At 48.4% G+C, this 13,064-nt stretch overlaps 2 protein-coding genes across 4 annotated transcripts in view; both read right to left on the reverse strand.

Annotated features, from left to right (window-relative positions):
* WDR18 (WD repeat domain 18) overlaps nt 1-4,403 on the reverse strand; it is a 41,843-nt gene extending 37,440 nt beyond the window's left edge. The window contains exons 1-2 of one of the 2 annotated variants that reach the window (XM_053372760.1): nt 4,147-4,403; nt 1,552-1,662 (exon numbers count right to left, since the gene is read on the reverse strand). In XM_053372760.1, the coding sequence (XP_053228735.1) occupies nt 1,552-1,662; nt 4,147-4,374 (339 nt within the window). In that variant the 5' untranslated portion in view covers nt 4,375-4,403. The remainder of the gene's footprint in view (nt 1-1,551; nt 1,663-4,146) is intronic. The other variant, XM_053372761.1, reaches the window with a different exon arrangement.
* Nucleotides 4,404-7,595: 3,192 nt separating this feature from the next.
* On the reverse strand, nt 7,596-12,942 carry KXD1 (KxDL motif containing 1). 2 transcript variants are annotated; one of them, XM_053372768.1, is made up of 5 exons: nt 12,830-12,942; nt 11,755-11,868; nt 9,641-9,793; nt 9,059-9,105; nt 7,596-7,949 (listed from the first exon to the last, which is right to left on the reverse strand). In XM_053372768.1, the coding sequence occupies exons 2-5, from the start codon at nt 11,847-11,849 to the stop codon at nt 7,723-7,725; spliced, it is 522 nt and encodes a 173-aa protein (XP_053228743.1). In that variant the 5' UTR covers nt 11,850-11,868; nt 12,830-12,942; the 3' UTR covers nt 7,596-7,722. The 2 variants fall into 2 exon arrangements, with proteins under 2 accessions (XP_053228743.1, XP_053228742.1); XM_053372767.1 differs by having other exon boundaries at nt 12,859-12,920.
* Between the last annotated feature and the right edge of the window lie 122 nt (nt 12,943-13,064).

Consider the following 13,064-nt stretch of genomic DNA (forward strand, 5'->3'; position numbering starts at 1 on the left):
AAGAAGGCCCTCTGCCTGCACCTAGTTTGCTGTTTGGATTGAGGAGGAGGGAATACAGCAGCCCATCTCCCACTGTTGCGTTCTGCCTCTTTGCTAGTGGCTCTGTATCTTTAAGTGACCTCCCTACTGGAGGTTTTTAAGCAGAGGTAGGATGGCCATCTGTCATGGATGCTTGAGCTGAGGTTCCTGCACTGCAGGGGGTTGGACTAGATGACCCTTGGGATCCCTTCCAACTCTACCATTCTATGATTCTATACTGAAGTGGCTTCTACAAGGGCTGAAGCATTAAGGACCAAGCATGCAGAAGGTCCCGGGATCAATCCCTGACATCCCCAGGTAGGGTTGGGAAAAACTCATTACTTAAAACCCAAAATAAGCCAGGCATCAGGCACATTTTGCATGTGCAAGTGGATATCGACAACTTGCGAACAAGTGAGGATGCATGGGTGCCAGGATGGCATCTGAAATCTCCACCATCTGGAGGCGTTTGCCTGGAGATCCTTGGATCTGGACTGTTTTCACACACCAACACCCCATCCTGTAGAATTCTATCCGCTATATTTTGTCTGCACAATCGGAATGAATTTCAGGAACCAAAATGCTTTTTCTGTGCAGCCTGAGCAGGAGTGGTGAACAGCGTTATAGTGAATTGTTGTTGCTTGCCTTCGCTCCCCCCCCCCAGCCCTGCTCCTACGTTACGAATGGTCTGAGTCACCATTAAGAAAATGAGTTCGGAATAGGCCAGTATGTATGTGGACTGTCCCTGGGTCAAGTGACTTTCCTTCTTTTAAGTTCTCAAAGCTCTTAACCTGGCTCAAGGTTGTCATCTGAACTAATGTTTAATTAAGGGGAGAGTGCTTTTGTGACCTGGTTCTACCTGAGGGACCGCCTCTCCTGGTATGCCCCACGGAGGACCTTAAGGTCCACAAATAATAACACTTTGGAGGTCCCAAGCCTCAAGGAGAGATTGGTTTCAACTAGGGCCAGGGCCTTTTCAGCATTGGCCCTGATGTAGTGGAATGCTCTGTCACAAGAGACTATGGCCCTGCGGGACTTGACATCTTTCCGCAGGGCTTGCAAGACAGAGCTGTTCCACCTGGCCTTTGGTTTGGACTCAGTATGACCCATGTTTCCCTCCCCTTATGATTTATCAGCTACTTCAAAATGAGGCTGCATTTTAAATTGCATTTTAACCTGTATTTTAAATTGGTTTTTTTCTTCTTTTTCTTTTCCCCCTCTCTTTCCCCCCTATTATATTTTTACTGTGATTTTATTGGTGTTAGCCGCCCTGAGCCCGGCTCTGGCGGGGTATAAATAAAATTATTATTATTATTATTATTATTATTATTATTATTATTGGTTTTCCTGCTGCCACCTAGGTAGCCACTGTGAGGACAGGATGCAGGACCAGATGGGCCATTGGCCTGATTCCACAGGTTCTCCTTGTGTTCTTATGAGGTTCTCCAATCCTGCTGAAGGCCACCAGTTCCTCCCACCCCACCCCTGAGTGGCCAAGAGAGATCACCCACCCACTTTTGCCACCTTCCTTACCTCCCAGAGGTAGATGCTTTCGGCGATACCTGCCAAGATGTAGAGACCGTTGGGAGCTGCAGCCAAGCAAGACACCAAGCCTGGGCAGATTATCTTCTGCTGGAGCTGATCCTACACAAAAGAACAACAACAAACCTCTGGTTACGTGAAACATATTCAATAAACACATATTCAATAAATATCTTACATAGTACAGCAGGGGCCTGCAAAATGTGGTCTGCAAGCTTCATTTAGATGGTCTGCAGTGTTTCTGTGAAGACTTGATCTGGTGGAAGTCTCTTGTGTGACTGGGGGAGATACTTCTCCCTACCTGTTCCCCAGTGTGGGACTGCATACACGTTACAGTTTACTACAGAGCAGGTGCCACTCTTAAAACAACCTAGATCTGAGTTTGACTGCTGAAATAAGATGCCTTTGTGTGCACCCCCAGTCAGGAGTTTAAGCTACTGGGAGATGTGGCTGAACACTTCTTTTTTAAAAAAAGTGAGTTGGGATTTCAGTTCTAATCCATTACAGTATTTGGGGAAAATGCTTAAAAACTCTGGCAGAGCACAGTTGAGAGAGGAGGAAGCTTAAGACGATAAGAGGGCTGGGAAGAAAGCAAATGAACTGTGTTGTAGCAGAGCGGGATATCAAGCTATCCAGGACAGAAGGGCTAGAGAGGAACTGAAACCCAGACAGGCATAATAGGCTTGGCTTTTATCTTTCAGCTGGAGTGACATAATGCGAGTGGAAAGACGTCTGGAAATTCTACAGCAGCTAGAGTGAAAGATTACCCAGTTCTGAGGGTCTAACGGTTTAAAGCCCTGGCACACAGCAGAAACCACAGCCACTGTGTTACTTCTGCATGCAGATTACAATTAACTTGGGTGGCTTTAAAAGAAGACTGGGCAAACTGGCACCAGCCAGAATGGCCAATCTCTGCTTCCCTGGTCAGAGGCAGTAATGTTTCTGAATACCAGCTGCTGTAAACCACAGGAGGGGAGAGCCGCTGCTCTTGCACTGGGGGGTCCAGCTTTCAGGCTTCCCATTGGGGAGTCTGGTTGGCCAGTGTGAGACCAGAATGATGGACTAGCTGGACCCCCCTCTGGCCTGATCTGGCAGGCTCTTCTTACATTTTCTCTCAGCTCCCCTCCATCTGCAATGCTGGGTTAACAGTACAGGGCTACCTTGCAGGGTGTTGTAAGCCTTATAATCATAGCTGCCAACGTTTCCCTTTTTTAAAGGGAAATTCCCTTATTCCAAATAGGATTCCTTGCAAGTAAAGGGAAAAGTTGACAGCTATGCTTATAATGAAACACACGCAAAGCCCAAGATAAACACACTGTACCATTATCAAAGGTTTTCTCTCCTGGTCTATTTATTATGAGGAGGGGGTGATGTTTTTGAAGGGTGCTGGTCTCCCATAGCTTTTCAGGCTGTTGTGGAGGAGAGCCTTGTCTCCCCACCCAGAATGCATTGGAGTACAACTCCCAGCATCCCTGAACATGGGCCATGCTGGATACTGGAGCAGGTGAGAGCTGGAGGTCCAAAAAGCAGCTGGCTATCGGCCACTTGCGATCAAGTGAAGATGTCTGGGTGCCATGATGGTGCTGGACATCTCCTCCACCTGGGGATCGTTGCATCTGGACCGTTTTCACACACTAATACCCCATCCTGTCAAATTCTATCCGTTATATTTTATCTGCACAATAAGGGTGAATTTCAGGAACCAAAATGTGTTGTCAGTGCTGCCTAAGCAGTAGCAGTTAACATCGTTATAGTGAATGGTTGTCACTTGTCAGTGACCCCACTGCCCTGCTCAGAGTTGGGAAGAATATTCCTACATTATGAATGGTCCATGTCACTATGAAGAAAAAGAGGCTGGAATAGGTCAATATATACGTGGACTGTCCCTGGGTCAAGTGACTATTCTTCTTCAGTTCTCAAAGCTCTTAACCTGGTTCAAGCTGAACTAGCCAGATGTTTAACTGAGAATCAATCACAGTCAGTCTATCCTTTGGAAAACAAGACTCAGTCTAGAGCAGGGGTGCCCATACTTTTTTCAAAGAGGGCCAGATTTGATGAAGTGAACATGCGTGGGGGCCGACCAAAGTTGTTGAGCTTTTTTTTTACAATTTTACCCCAAAGTTGTTGAGCTTTCTTTAGGATTGAAGCTGATGAGCTTTCTTTAGGATTTTACCAGGACATATACAGTGGTACCTCGGGTTCAGTACTTAATTCGTTCTGGAGATCTATACTTAACCTGAAACTGTTCTTAACCTGAAGCACCACTTTAGCTAATGGGGCCTCCCGCTACCGCTGGAGCACGATTTCTGTTCTCATCCTGAAGCAAAGTTCTTAACCTGAAGCACTATTTCTAGGTTAGCGGAGTGTGTAACCTGAAGCGTCTGTAACCTGAAGCGTCTGTAACTCGAGGTACCACTGTACTACCACGTGGGGGGCGGATTAGGCCCCCGAAACAGACTTTAGACATGCCTGGTCTAGAGGGAATCTGGGGGGGGGGTCATGTCTAGAGTTGGGGTTTCCATGGGAACCCCATGGCGGGGTCACTCCCGGGGGCGGGGCTTCCTGAGGATGCGCGCGCAGCCCTACCTTCCTCTGGAGCTCCCAGGCGCCCACACAGGCCTTGCCCAGCTGCGCCCCGAGCAGGTGCTCCCCGCCCAGCAGCGCCATCCCTCGAGCCGCGCAGCTAAAGCCGCGGTATCCGGCCACCGACGCCCCGGAGCCCACTTCCCACACCGAGCAGCCGCCTCCGGACGACGAGGCCGCCTCAGCCGCCGACACCAGCGCCACCTCCACGGGGCCGCCGGCAGCCGCCATCTTGGCCCGTCACGCCTCCTCCTCCCCGCGCGCATGCGCGTCCGCAGGAGGGCGCGCGTGGGAATCTTCGCCTCCTAAAGTCACGCCTCCTCCGGCTCCAGGCGCCGCCCCCTGATTGCCGGAAGTGACGAACAAAACAATAGAGGCGGAGAAGCGTAGTTTGCCCTTAGGACTACAGCTCCCAGAAGCCCTCAGCCCCCAATGGTCAGGGATGGGAGCCCTACAGCGTTTCCCAACCTTGGGCCCCAAGCTCTTTTTTTGGACTACAACTCCCCTCATTCCTAGCTACCAAGGGGTGATGGGAACTGTGGTCTGGAAGCAGCTGGAGACCCCTGCCCTAATGGATCTGGGTGGGTCTCTGGAACTCCCTGCCTCTTGAGCTCAAGCAGGCGCCTTCACAAATCAAAAAATTTGAACGGACCTCCCACATTATTCTGGCTGAGTTGTTATTAATAAAAATGCTATCATCATCATGATTATGGCAGTATAGTTGTATTTCGTATTAAGTATGTGAATATGCGTCCAATTGTTGTTTTTGAAGCATCAAGTGGCACTTCCCACAAGCTTGTTCTAGTTTTCGGAAGGATGCCATTAATTTCTAAAAGGGGGGTCAGGAAGATGTTGGCTGAACACCCAGCTCAGCTCCAGCAGCCAGCGTGGTCAGTGGTCAGAGACGATGATTTCTGGAAGCCCAATATCATCTGAAAAACCACACATCTCCCATCCTTGCTCTAAGAAGTAGGATTCACTTACTGCATGTGAGATTGAGGGATGCCTCTATTTAGAGATGAGGAATGGTGAAAGCCGCTATCCCTCTAGATATCATTGAAGGAATGCCTCTTGTTTTCTCAGGAGGGAATGCCCCTTTCTTCTCAGACCAGGGATGGGGAACTTGCAGCCTATTCCAAATATTGCTGGAAATCAAATTCCCACAAGCAACAGCCAGCACAGCCAGGGGGTCACAAATCCTTCATTCCTGTGCTAAAACCATATTATTGTGGTGATCTTGTAGTTGTCTGTCTCAAGAGGCAATGGAGTGTACCTCTGGGGACAAAGTCAAATCGCTGCTTGAGCAGCACCAAAATGACCTCCCTGGCTGAAAAAGCTTCCGTGCCCCGTGAAAGCCAATCAATAAAAACAACAAATAACAGCTCACAAACACCAGGTCTATCAATTAATGCAACTCTTTTATTGGTTATTACCTCATTAATCTCTGTAAACTTGTAGCAGTACAAAAATATTATTCTTTGAATTACAATGCATTTCAGGAATTTTTATTATTATTTACGGCGGAGAAAGGAAGCAGCTTGCCCAAACCTTTACTCAACAAATCTAGCCATTACCCGAGTTCTGGCGAAGGGAGCCATAATACAGACCGTTGTGTGGGATGGGCGCTTAAAAACTGAACACTAGAGTCACAAACACTTGTCAGTAAACAGTAACTGAAGGTGTCATGGAAGGGGGGCGGCAGGGATCAGGGTTAAACCCAACAAAATTCTACTCAAGAGTAGACCCACTGAAATCAATGGATGTGGCTACTGATTTCAGTGGGTCAGTGCTGAGTAGGTCGAATGTTGAACACAACCCAGTACTGGGATGCAACTGAACACTTAGGGTAGCTCAACGGCTTTTAACTTTTCTGCCCTCTTCTAAATTTGTTTTTGGGATTCCCCCAACCCACTCGATTTGGGGGGGAAGGTAGGCAATTATAGGAAGTGGGGAAGTTTCGCTGGAAAAAAAGCTATTGTGCTGGCGTTAGCTGTTTACACTGGATACCTCTAGGGAAAAGTACCTAACAGGATGATTGTAACAGATGTTAAGAGGAGGGTGGAAGCAGTGGGCAACCTCTGCTTAAGATGGGCAGCACACAGTGGGCTAGGAGAGCTGAAACTAATGCCAATGTATTTTGTATCTGGCAACCAACACACCCCTTGGGCTTTGGATGGAATATGGGTAGACAAGTCTGAAAACCCCTGGACGCAAATTTCCACACCCTCTAGCAGCTATGGCGACTCATTTTCCAGAAGAAATGTAATCAGAGTCAACTCTGGAAGTGTACACTCAATTCTGTCCAAACTAAGTGTCCTGATGTATATTTTGCTCCAGGAGACTTTATTTGATCAGAATCGATTCTACACTTCTAAAGTTAATGCTAAAGACATTACTTCTGGCCAACGAGCAGTTATAAATCTGAAACCCAAGGGGCGCTTTGGTTGCCAGGCGCAAAAAAAATTCCAGCTCTTCTTCGCCACTAACAAGGCAAGCACATACACTCTCTTGTGTCAGATATAAGGTGCATCATTGGATGATGGAAAAAGTAGCGCAGGAAGAGACATACTTTTAAAGGGGAGTTAAGAGGAAGTCGCGATGGAGGCTGCTGTGTGCTCCAACCCTCACCAGGTCAGCAAGAGAACCAGGAGAGGGGAGCAGATCTGCACTTCTTTGGAACAGGGCACAATGCAGCTAAAACCACAGGCCCATGCATGAACAGAGTGCGTGCAGGAAAACATGGCTCAAGGAACTGGGAGGCCCCGAGTGGTGGAGGAACTGAGCTCCGCTATCGACACTTGTGCCCGGCAAAATGGAATCGGGGATGAACCCCAAATTGTTTCTTCTCACTAGGAACGCTACCACCACCACTGTAAAAAATGTCCTTGTGTGGATTCAGGGTATATAGGCTGCACTGAAGAAAGCTCCTCTTGGGGCAGACCCCTTGAAATTCATGGCCCCACGTTCATGTTGATTCATTTCAAGCAGTTCTCCGAAGAGGTTTGGATAGAACCAAGTGCTTTTTGCATGTTATTCTGTTTACAGGGTAGCAAATGAACCAGCTGGCAGCCGTTACAGGGACGCATAGCTAACACACGGTTGGCCAATTCCCCAAAAGCTGCACATTTGGGGCTGATAGGATCCCTGTTAGAGAACAATCTTTTGAGCACATGCAAATTCATGTGTGTCTTAAGCATGGTTATACTGTTGGCTGGGAGGCTGGAGGTAGCCCTCAGTGAACACACCCAATTGGGCAGACACACACCCCAGTGCAGTGTCCCCCCCCCAAAAAAATGTGAACTAGCTGCTCACCATTTTGCATATTTGGCATAAAAATCACAGATCAGCACCGCAGGGGAAGACGGCGGTTCATGCAAGAAAAGCCACTTTTGCCCAGGCTTGCCCCTCTCTCCCCGACGCAAAGAAACAGCTGGCCAAGACAACACAGAAAATACAGGTTGGTTGGTGTTTTGTTTTGTTTTTTGAAAAAGAAGGGGGTCGCCAGTTTGCAAGTCCAGAAGCAAGCAGGGGTCAAGACGGCGCATCAGTTTGCCCCATGCGAGAGCTTCACTGTAGAGACTAGTCCGTCTCGTTGTCGTCGTCTGTGATGCTCTGCCCATTCACCGCCGGCGAGTCGTACGGCCCCTGGGAAAGGTCCTCAAAGTCGTGGCTGGTGGCAGGGGAGATGATGTCCGGGCTGGTGTCACAGGACTCCGTGCTCTGCTCCGAGGTAGCAATGGTGGTGGCGGTGCTTTTGGGGATCGGGTCAAAGTCGTCGTCTTCCAGGATGGGAGATTCGTGGATATCTGGGGATCAGAACGGTAATGAGGCAGACTGACAGACGGGACAGGTAAGAGGGTGGCTAAAAAGCACATGCCACCTTCGCCAACGGAACGAAGCATTAGGCGTGTTATGTGGAAGGCAGAAAGGTGGTCTAGCCTATGGGACCATTGTGAAAACTGTTACAGTTAATGCAGGTGAAAAGGGTTTTGAGTGCACAGGAAAATAATCGTCGCTGGGCTTGGGGGTTCTGAAAAATGTGCAAAGTGAACTTTTAGGAGAGGCTTACAAGAGTTGTAAAGACAATAAAACATGCTGCGTTCAGTTCTGGACACCAAAATTTGAGAAGGATGCTGACAAGCTGGTAGGTATGCAGACGAGGGTGACGGAGATGATGAGGGGTCTGGAGAACAAGCCTGGTTAGGAGCGCTTGAAGGAGCTGAGGATGTTTAGCCTGGGAAAGAGGAGACTGAGAGGAGACAGGAGAGCCATCTTCAAATATCTTAAGGGCTGTCACATGGAAGAAGGAGGAAGCTTGTTTTCCCCTGCTCTGGAGGGTAGGACTCGAACTCATGGTTTCAAGTTACAACAAAGGAGATTCTGACTAAACATCAGAAAAAACTTTATGATAGTAAGAGCCGTTCGACAGTGGAACAGTCTCCCTTGGCCGGTTGTCGACTCTCCTTCCTTGGAGGTTTGTAAGCAGAGGTTGGGTGGCCATCTGTCATGGATGCTTGAGCTGAGATTCCTGCATTGGACTACATGACCCTAGAGATCCTTTCCAACTCTACAATTCTACCTTACACTTATTTACACAGCATTGCATTTGATGTTTTACTGCTCAATCACACAGCCTGGAGAGCGACATGCAAACTATTCCCTAGGAAATATTACTGGGGTTTTTTTTTTAAGGAAATGGCTTTTAAAAAGTGCTGTGCTGCTTTTACAATATGTATTTTAAAAGGTCTGTTTCTATAGTGTTTATAGTTTAACTTCTATGCTTTTTTAACCTTCTGCATTCATGTCACTGGTGTAAGCTGCCTTGTCTCACTCTGGGGAAAAGGTGGAATATAAATATAATGATGATAATAATAATAATAATAATAATAATAATAATAATAATAATAATACTCACTACTAAATGCCTCTGGATACTGTTTCGCGAGCTTCCCTTTAAGCGTCCTGTATGAGACACAAACATGATAATCTGTCAGGTATTATTTAGCTAGGATTCCTCTATTGTTTGGGGTTGGACTAGATGATTGGGTACCTTCCAACTCCACAATTCTATGGTTCTTTGAACTAAAGCATATCATTAATGCCACACAAGTAGAATAAAAAATGAGCAGCCAAAAATACAAGGGTGTGTGTGTGTGTCAGAATAATTTCCAGACCTTCTCCCTCTCTGTTTTATCCCCCCAAAACCTGTGAGGGAGGTTTGGCTCATAAACAGGCTGCCCAGTGAGCCTTGTGGCTGAGGCAGGATCTGAACCCTGATCTCCCACATCTTACAGTCTGACACCAGGGGTGGCTAACCTGTAAACCTGAAAGTGTTACTGAGCCACACCTCCAATCACCCATAGGCGCTGCAGCCAATAGCAAGGAATGATGGGAGTTGTAGTTTAGTAAGATCTGGAAGGCCGTAGATTCTAAGCAACAGCATTACTTGCCCCGTGGACAAGATGGGAAGAATGCCCTAGTGGTCGGCCAGCCTCACCTGATTCTCCGGAAGATGCTGTCCAGATCTTTCTTCATCTCCACTAAGGTCCGGGTGTGGTGCAGGAACTGCTCGCTCATCTGCTGCATGCGGACACCAGACAGGTTATTGAAGTTGAGCAGCATCTCATTGGTTTTCTCAAATCGGTCCAGCCTGGGCAACAAAGACAAGCTGTTGGCTTGGGTTGGCTCAAGAGGCAGGTTTAAGATTACCAGGATTAAGGGATGTTTTGGGAGCTGCAGGCAAGCATGAAGAACGTGCAGTGTTCTAGACTTATCAAGTTTTGGGAGAAAGTGCTGGATTGTATAACTGACTGCAGAAAAAGTTAAATCTTTCAGCAGAGAATATTATTTTGAATTATGTACCTATTGTATGGAAATGGGATTCCACACACCCTAATGGCGCCCAAGAGACTGATACTGATGAACTGGAAGAATAAAGATATGATAACCTTTAATCAATGGATTGACAATATGAGAACACTCGCTACTTACGAACAGACTGTTACAGATGCAAATTTGCTTGCATAAAATGACAACATTTGGAATGAGTTTGTACAGAATGTAGCAGGCTATTAACATCTATACAGGTATTAGGATGATAACACTATATCAATTTATGTATGGGAGTACATTACTTTGCATTTTTGTGTTTTCTTTCTTTATTATATGAATGTTTGTTCCTTTGTATCTTTATAATTGTAATTTATTAATTTCTATTTTATTTTATTATAATTGCTAATTCTTTCAATAAAAAGTACTAATGGAAAAACTTAATTATAAAAAGCATGAAGAACGTAAGGGGAGCCAGGCCAAAGGGGGCCCACAGAGCCCAGCCCAGTGGCCAACAGATGTCCCAAACGGGAAGCCTGCAATCAGGTCCCGAGGGCAACAGCAACTCTCCCCACTTACAATTGCCAGCAAATGCATTCCAGGGGCATTTACTGTCTCCGACGTTGGAGGGAGAGCACAGCCAGAGTGACTGGTAGTCACTGGTGGCCTTATCCTCCTTCAGTTTTGACCAGTCCTCTTAATAAATAATAATAATAATAAAATTTATTTATACCCCGCCCTCCCCAGCCAAGACTGGGCTCAGGGTGGCTAACACCAGCTATAAAAACAATTGATTAAAATACAATTTAAAAACAAGAATAAAATACAACATTAAAATGCAGCCTCATTTCAGTGGAAACTCAAATCAAAAACTTTTGGGGGGATGAAAACGTCAAATCTTCATCAAGGCCAACTATCCAGACTGGTCCTACGTGGGCCAGAAAAAAAGCCAGTGAAGTCCCCAAATAGGAGTTCCATCACAGAAGGAGAAAGGAAAAAGGAAAGAGGGGGAGGGGATCAAATTGGCTCCAAGCCAAAGGCCAGGCGGAACAACTCTGTCTTACAGGCCCTGCGGAAATAAATCAGATCCTGCAGGGCCCTGGTCTCATGAGACAGAGCGTTCCACCCGGCTGGAGCCAGCGCTGAAAAGGCCCTGGCTCTGGCTGAAGCCAATCTAACTTCCTTAGGGCCCGGGACCACTAGGGTGTTGCTATTTATGGACCTTAAGGTCCTCCGTGGGGCCTTCCAAATAAGTGACCACCACTGCCTGCTGCGGGAGTGACTTCCAAAGTTCAGCACTCCTCCTCCAGTGAATGCTGAGAGCCATGGAAGGGTAAGGCAAGAAGATGGAGACATGGAGCAGGAATTTTGAAGGAGAGCACACTGCCAACCATGTTTTTAGCTTGGAAAGGGAGAAAGAAGGTGAACGAAGTGAAATAAATGGGAATGTTTAGCCTGGAAAAGAGGAGACTGAGAGGAGATACAGCAGCCACCTTCAAATATCTGAAGGGTTGTCACAGGGAAGATGGAGCAAACTTTTATTCTACTGCTCAAGAGGGTGAGGAACAAACTCCCTTGTTAGTGGTGAACTCTCCTTCCTTGTTTTCAAACAGAGGTTCCTGTCCAGGGTTCTTTAGCTGTGATCCCTGCATTCCAGGGGGTTAGATTAGATGACCCTTGGTGGAACCTTCCAACTCTACAAACCCATGATTCTATGAAGGGAAAGAAACAGTACCAAGGTGGGTAAGTCCAGTGCTGCAAAATAAAAATGGGGCCACTCACATGTTCTTTTGAGCCAGGATGATGGCGTTCACATCCTCCGAGTTGACCATGCCAAGGACCCGGCTGCAGAAGACGGCTGAGGCCGTGGGCTCCATCTTAACGTGGGGCTTGTACCTGAGGAGAAGAAGGAAGAGGTCAGGGTGGAAAGAAGGAAGTGGGAGAACACTGAGGAAGTGATTCAAGGAAGCCACGAGGATCTAGCAGGCAAAGCGCAGACCAGAAGAGCATCTGCATGAGAGGTAAGGTAAAGGGTGCTCATCCCACTTTATTGGCCGAGGGAGCCGGCGCACAGCTTCCGGGTCATGTGGCCAGCAGGACTAAGCCGCTTTTGGCGAACCAGAGCAGCGCACGGAAATGCCGTTTACCCCACAGCACCACCCATGCGAGAGGAGGCAGGCGCTAATCTACAAGGAATGGGGATGTTATATCAAGTAAGTGAGCCAAGCTGCAAGCAGCAGTAGAAGAGACCAAGCAGCCCTGACCTTCCTGGGTGGCAAGATCAAAAAAGGAAGTGTAAACTGTCTTTTTTCTTGTTGAAAAGTAAGAAAGCCCCTTCCCCACAAATCAAAGTCCCTTGTTATCTGAGAAGCACTTTTGCCACGCCAGGCAAAGCCCCTTCCCCATAACAGGAGCCAAGTAAGCTTCCCCACTGACCTCCTCCTCCTCCTCCTTCAAAGCCCCTGAAACAAGACCCTCCCCAATAACAGATAAGCCCCGCCCACTCCAACCAGAAGCCCCACCCACAACAACCCCCTCCCATATAAGAGAAAACCACGCCCACCCATGCAAGTAGGCCCCGCCCACGAGCTCCCAACAGCAAAACCCCGCTGACCAAACACCCCGCCCACAAACTCCTCCCCAATAAGCCCCACCCATTGAAACCAGAAGCCCCGCCCACAACAAACCTCCTAGAGCAGAGAAGGCCCCGCCCACCAAGGCAAAGGCCCCACCCACCTAATGCAGAAGACCCCGCCCACAAGCCCCCCCCCAGCTTAGTCCCCCCCACAAGAACAGCTCCTGCCCCTGGGAAGGGAATGCGCCCCCGCCCTCCCAGGAGGCCCCGCCCCCGGCCTACCTGAGGGGCCTCGCCAGTTCCGGGCTCACCTGCCCGTGGCTGGGGCGGGGGAGCCTTGAGGGCCCGTCGAGGCGCCGGAGGTGAGGGCGGCGGCCCCTCGTACCGCGCCCCCGCCGAGGGCCGCCTCCTGCCCCGGACAGGCGCGCGCACGGAGCCCAGCTTGCTCGCCCGCTCGCTCACTTCCGGGTTGGGGCGTGGCCCCACGCACGGCGCGACCTCGGCGTCCCCCTGCGCG

Source organism: Podarcis raffonei, chromosome 18, assembly GCF_027172205.1.
Source record: "Podarcis raffonei isolate rPodRaf1 chromosome 18, rPodRaf1.pri, whole genome shotgun sequence".
In the NCBI taxonomy this organism is placed as follows: Eukaryota; Metazoa; Chordata; class Lepidosauria; order Squamata; family Lacertidae; genus Podarcis; species Podarcis raffonei.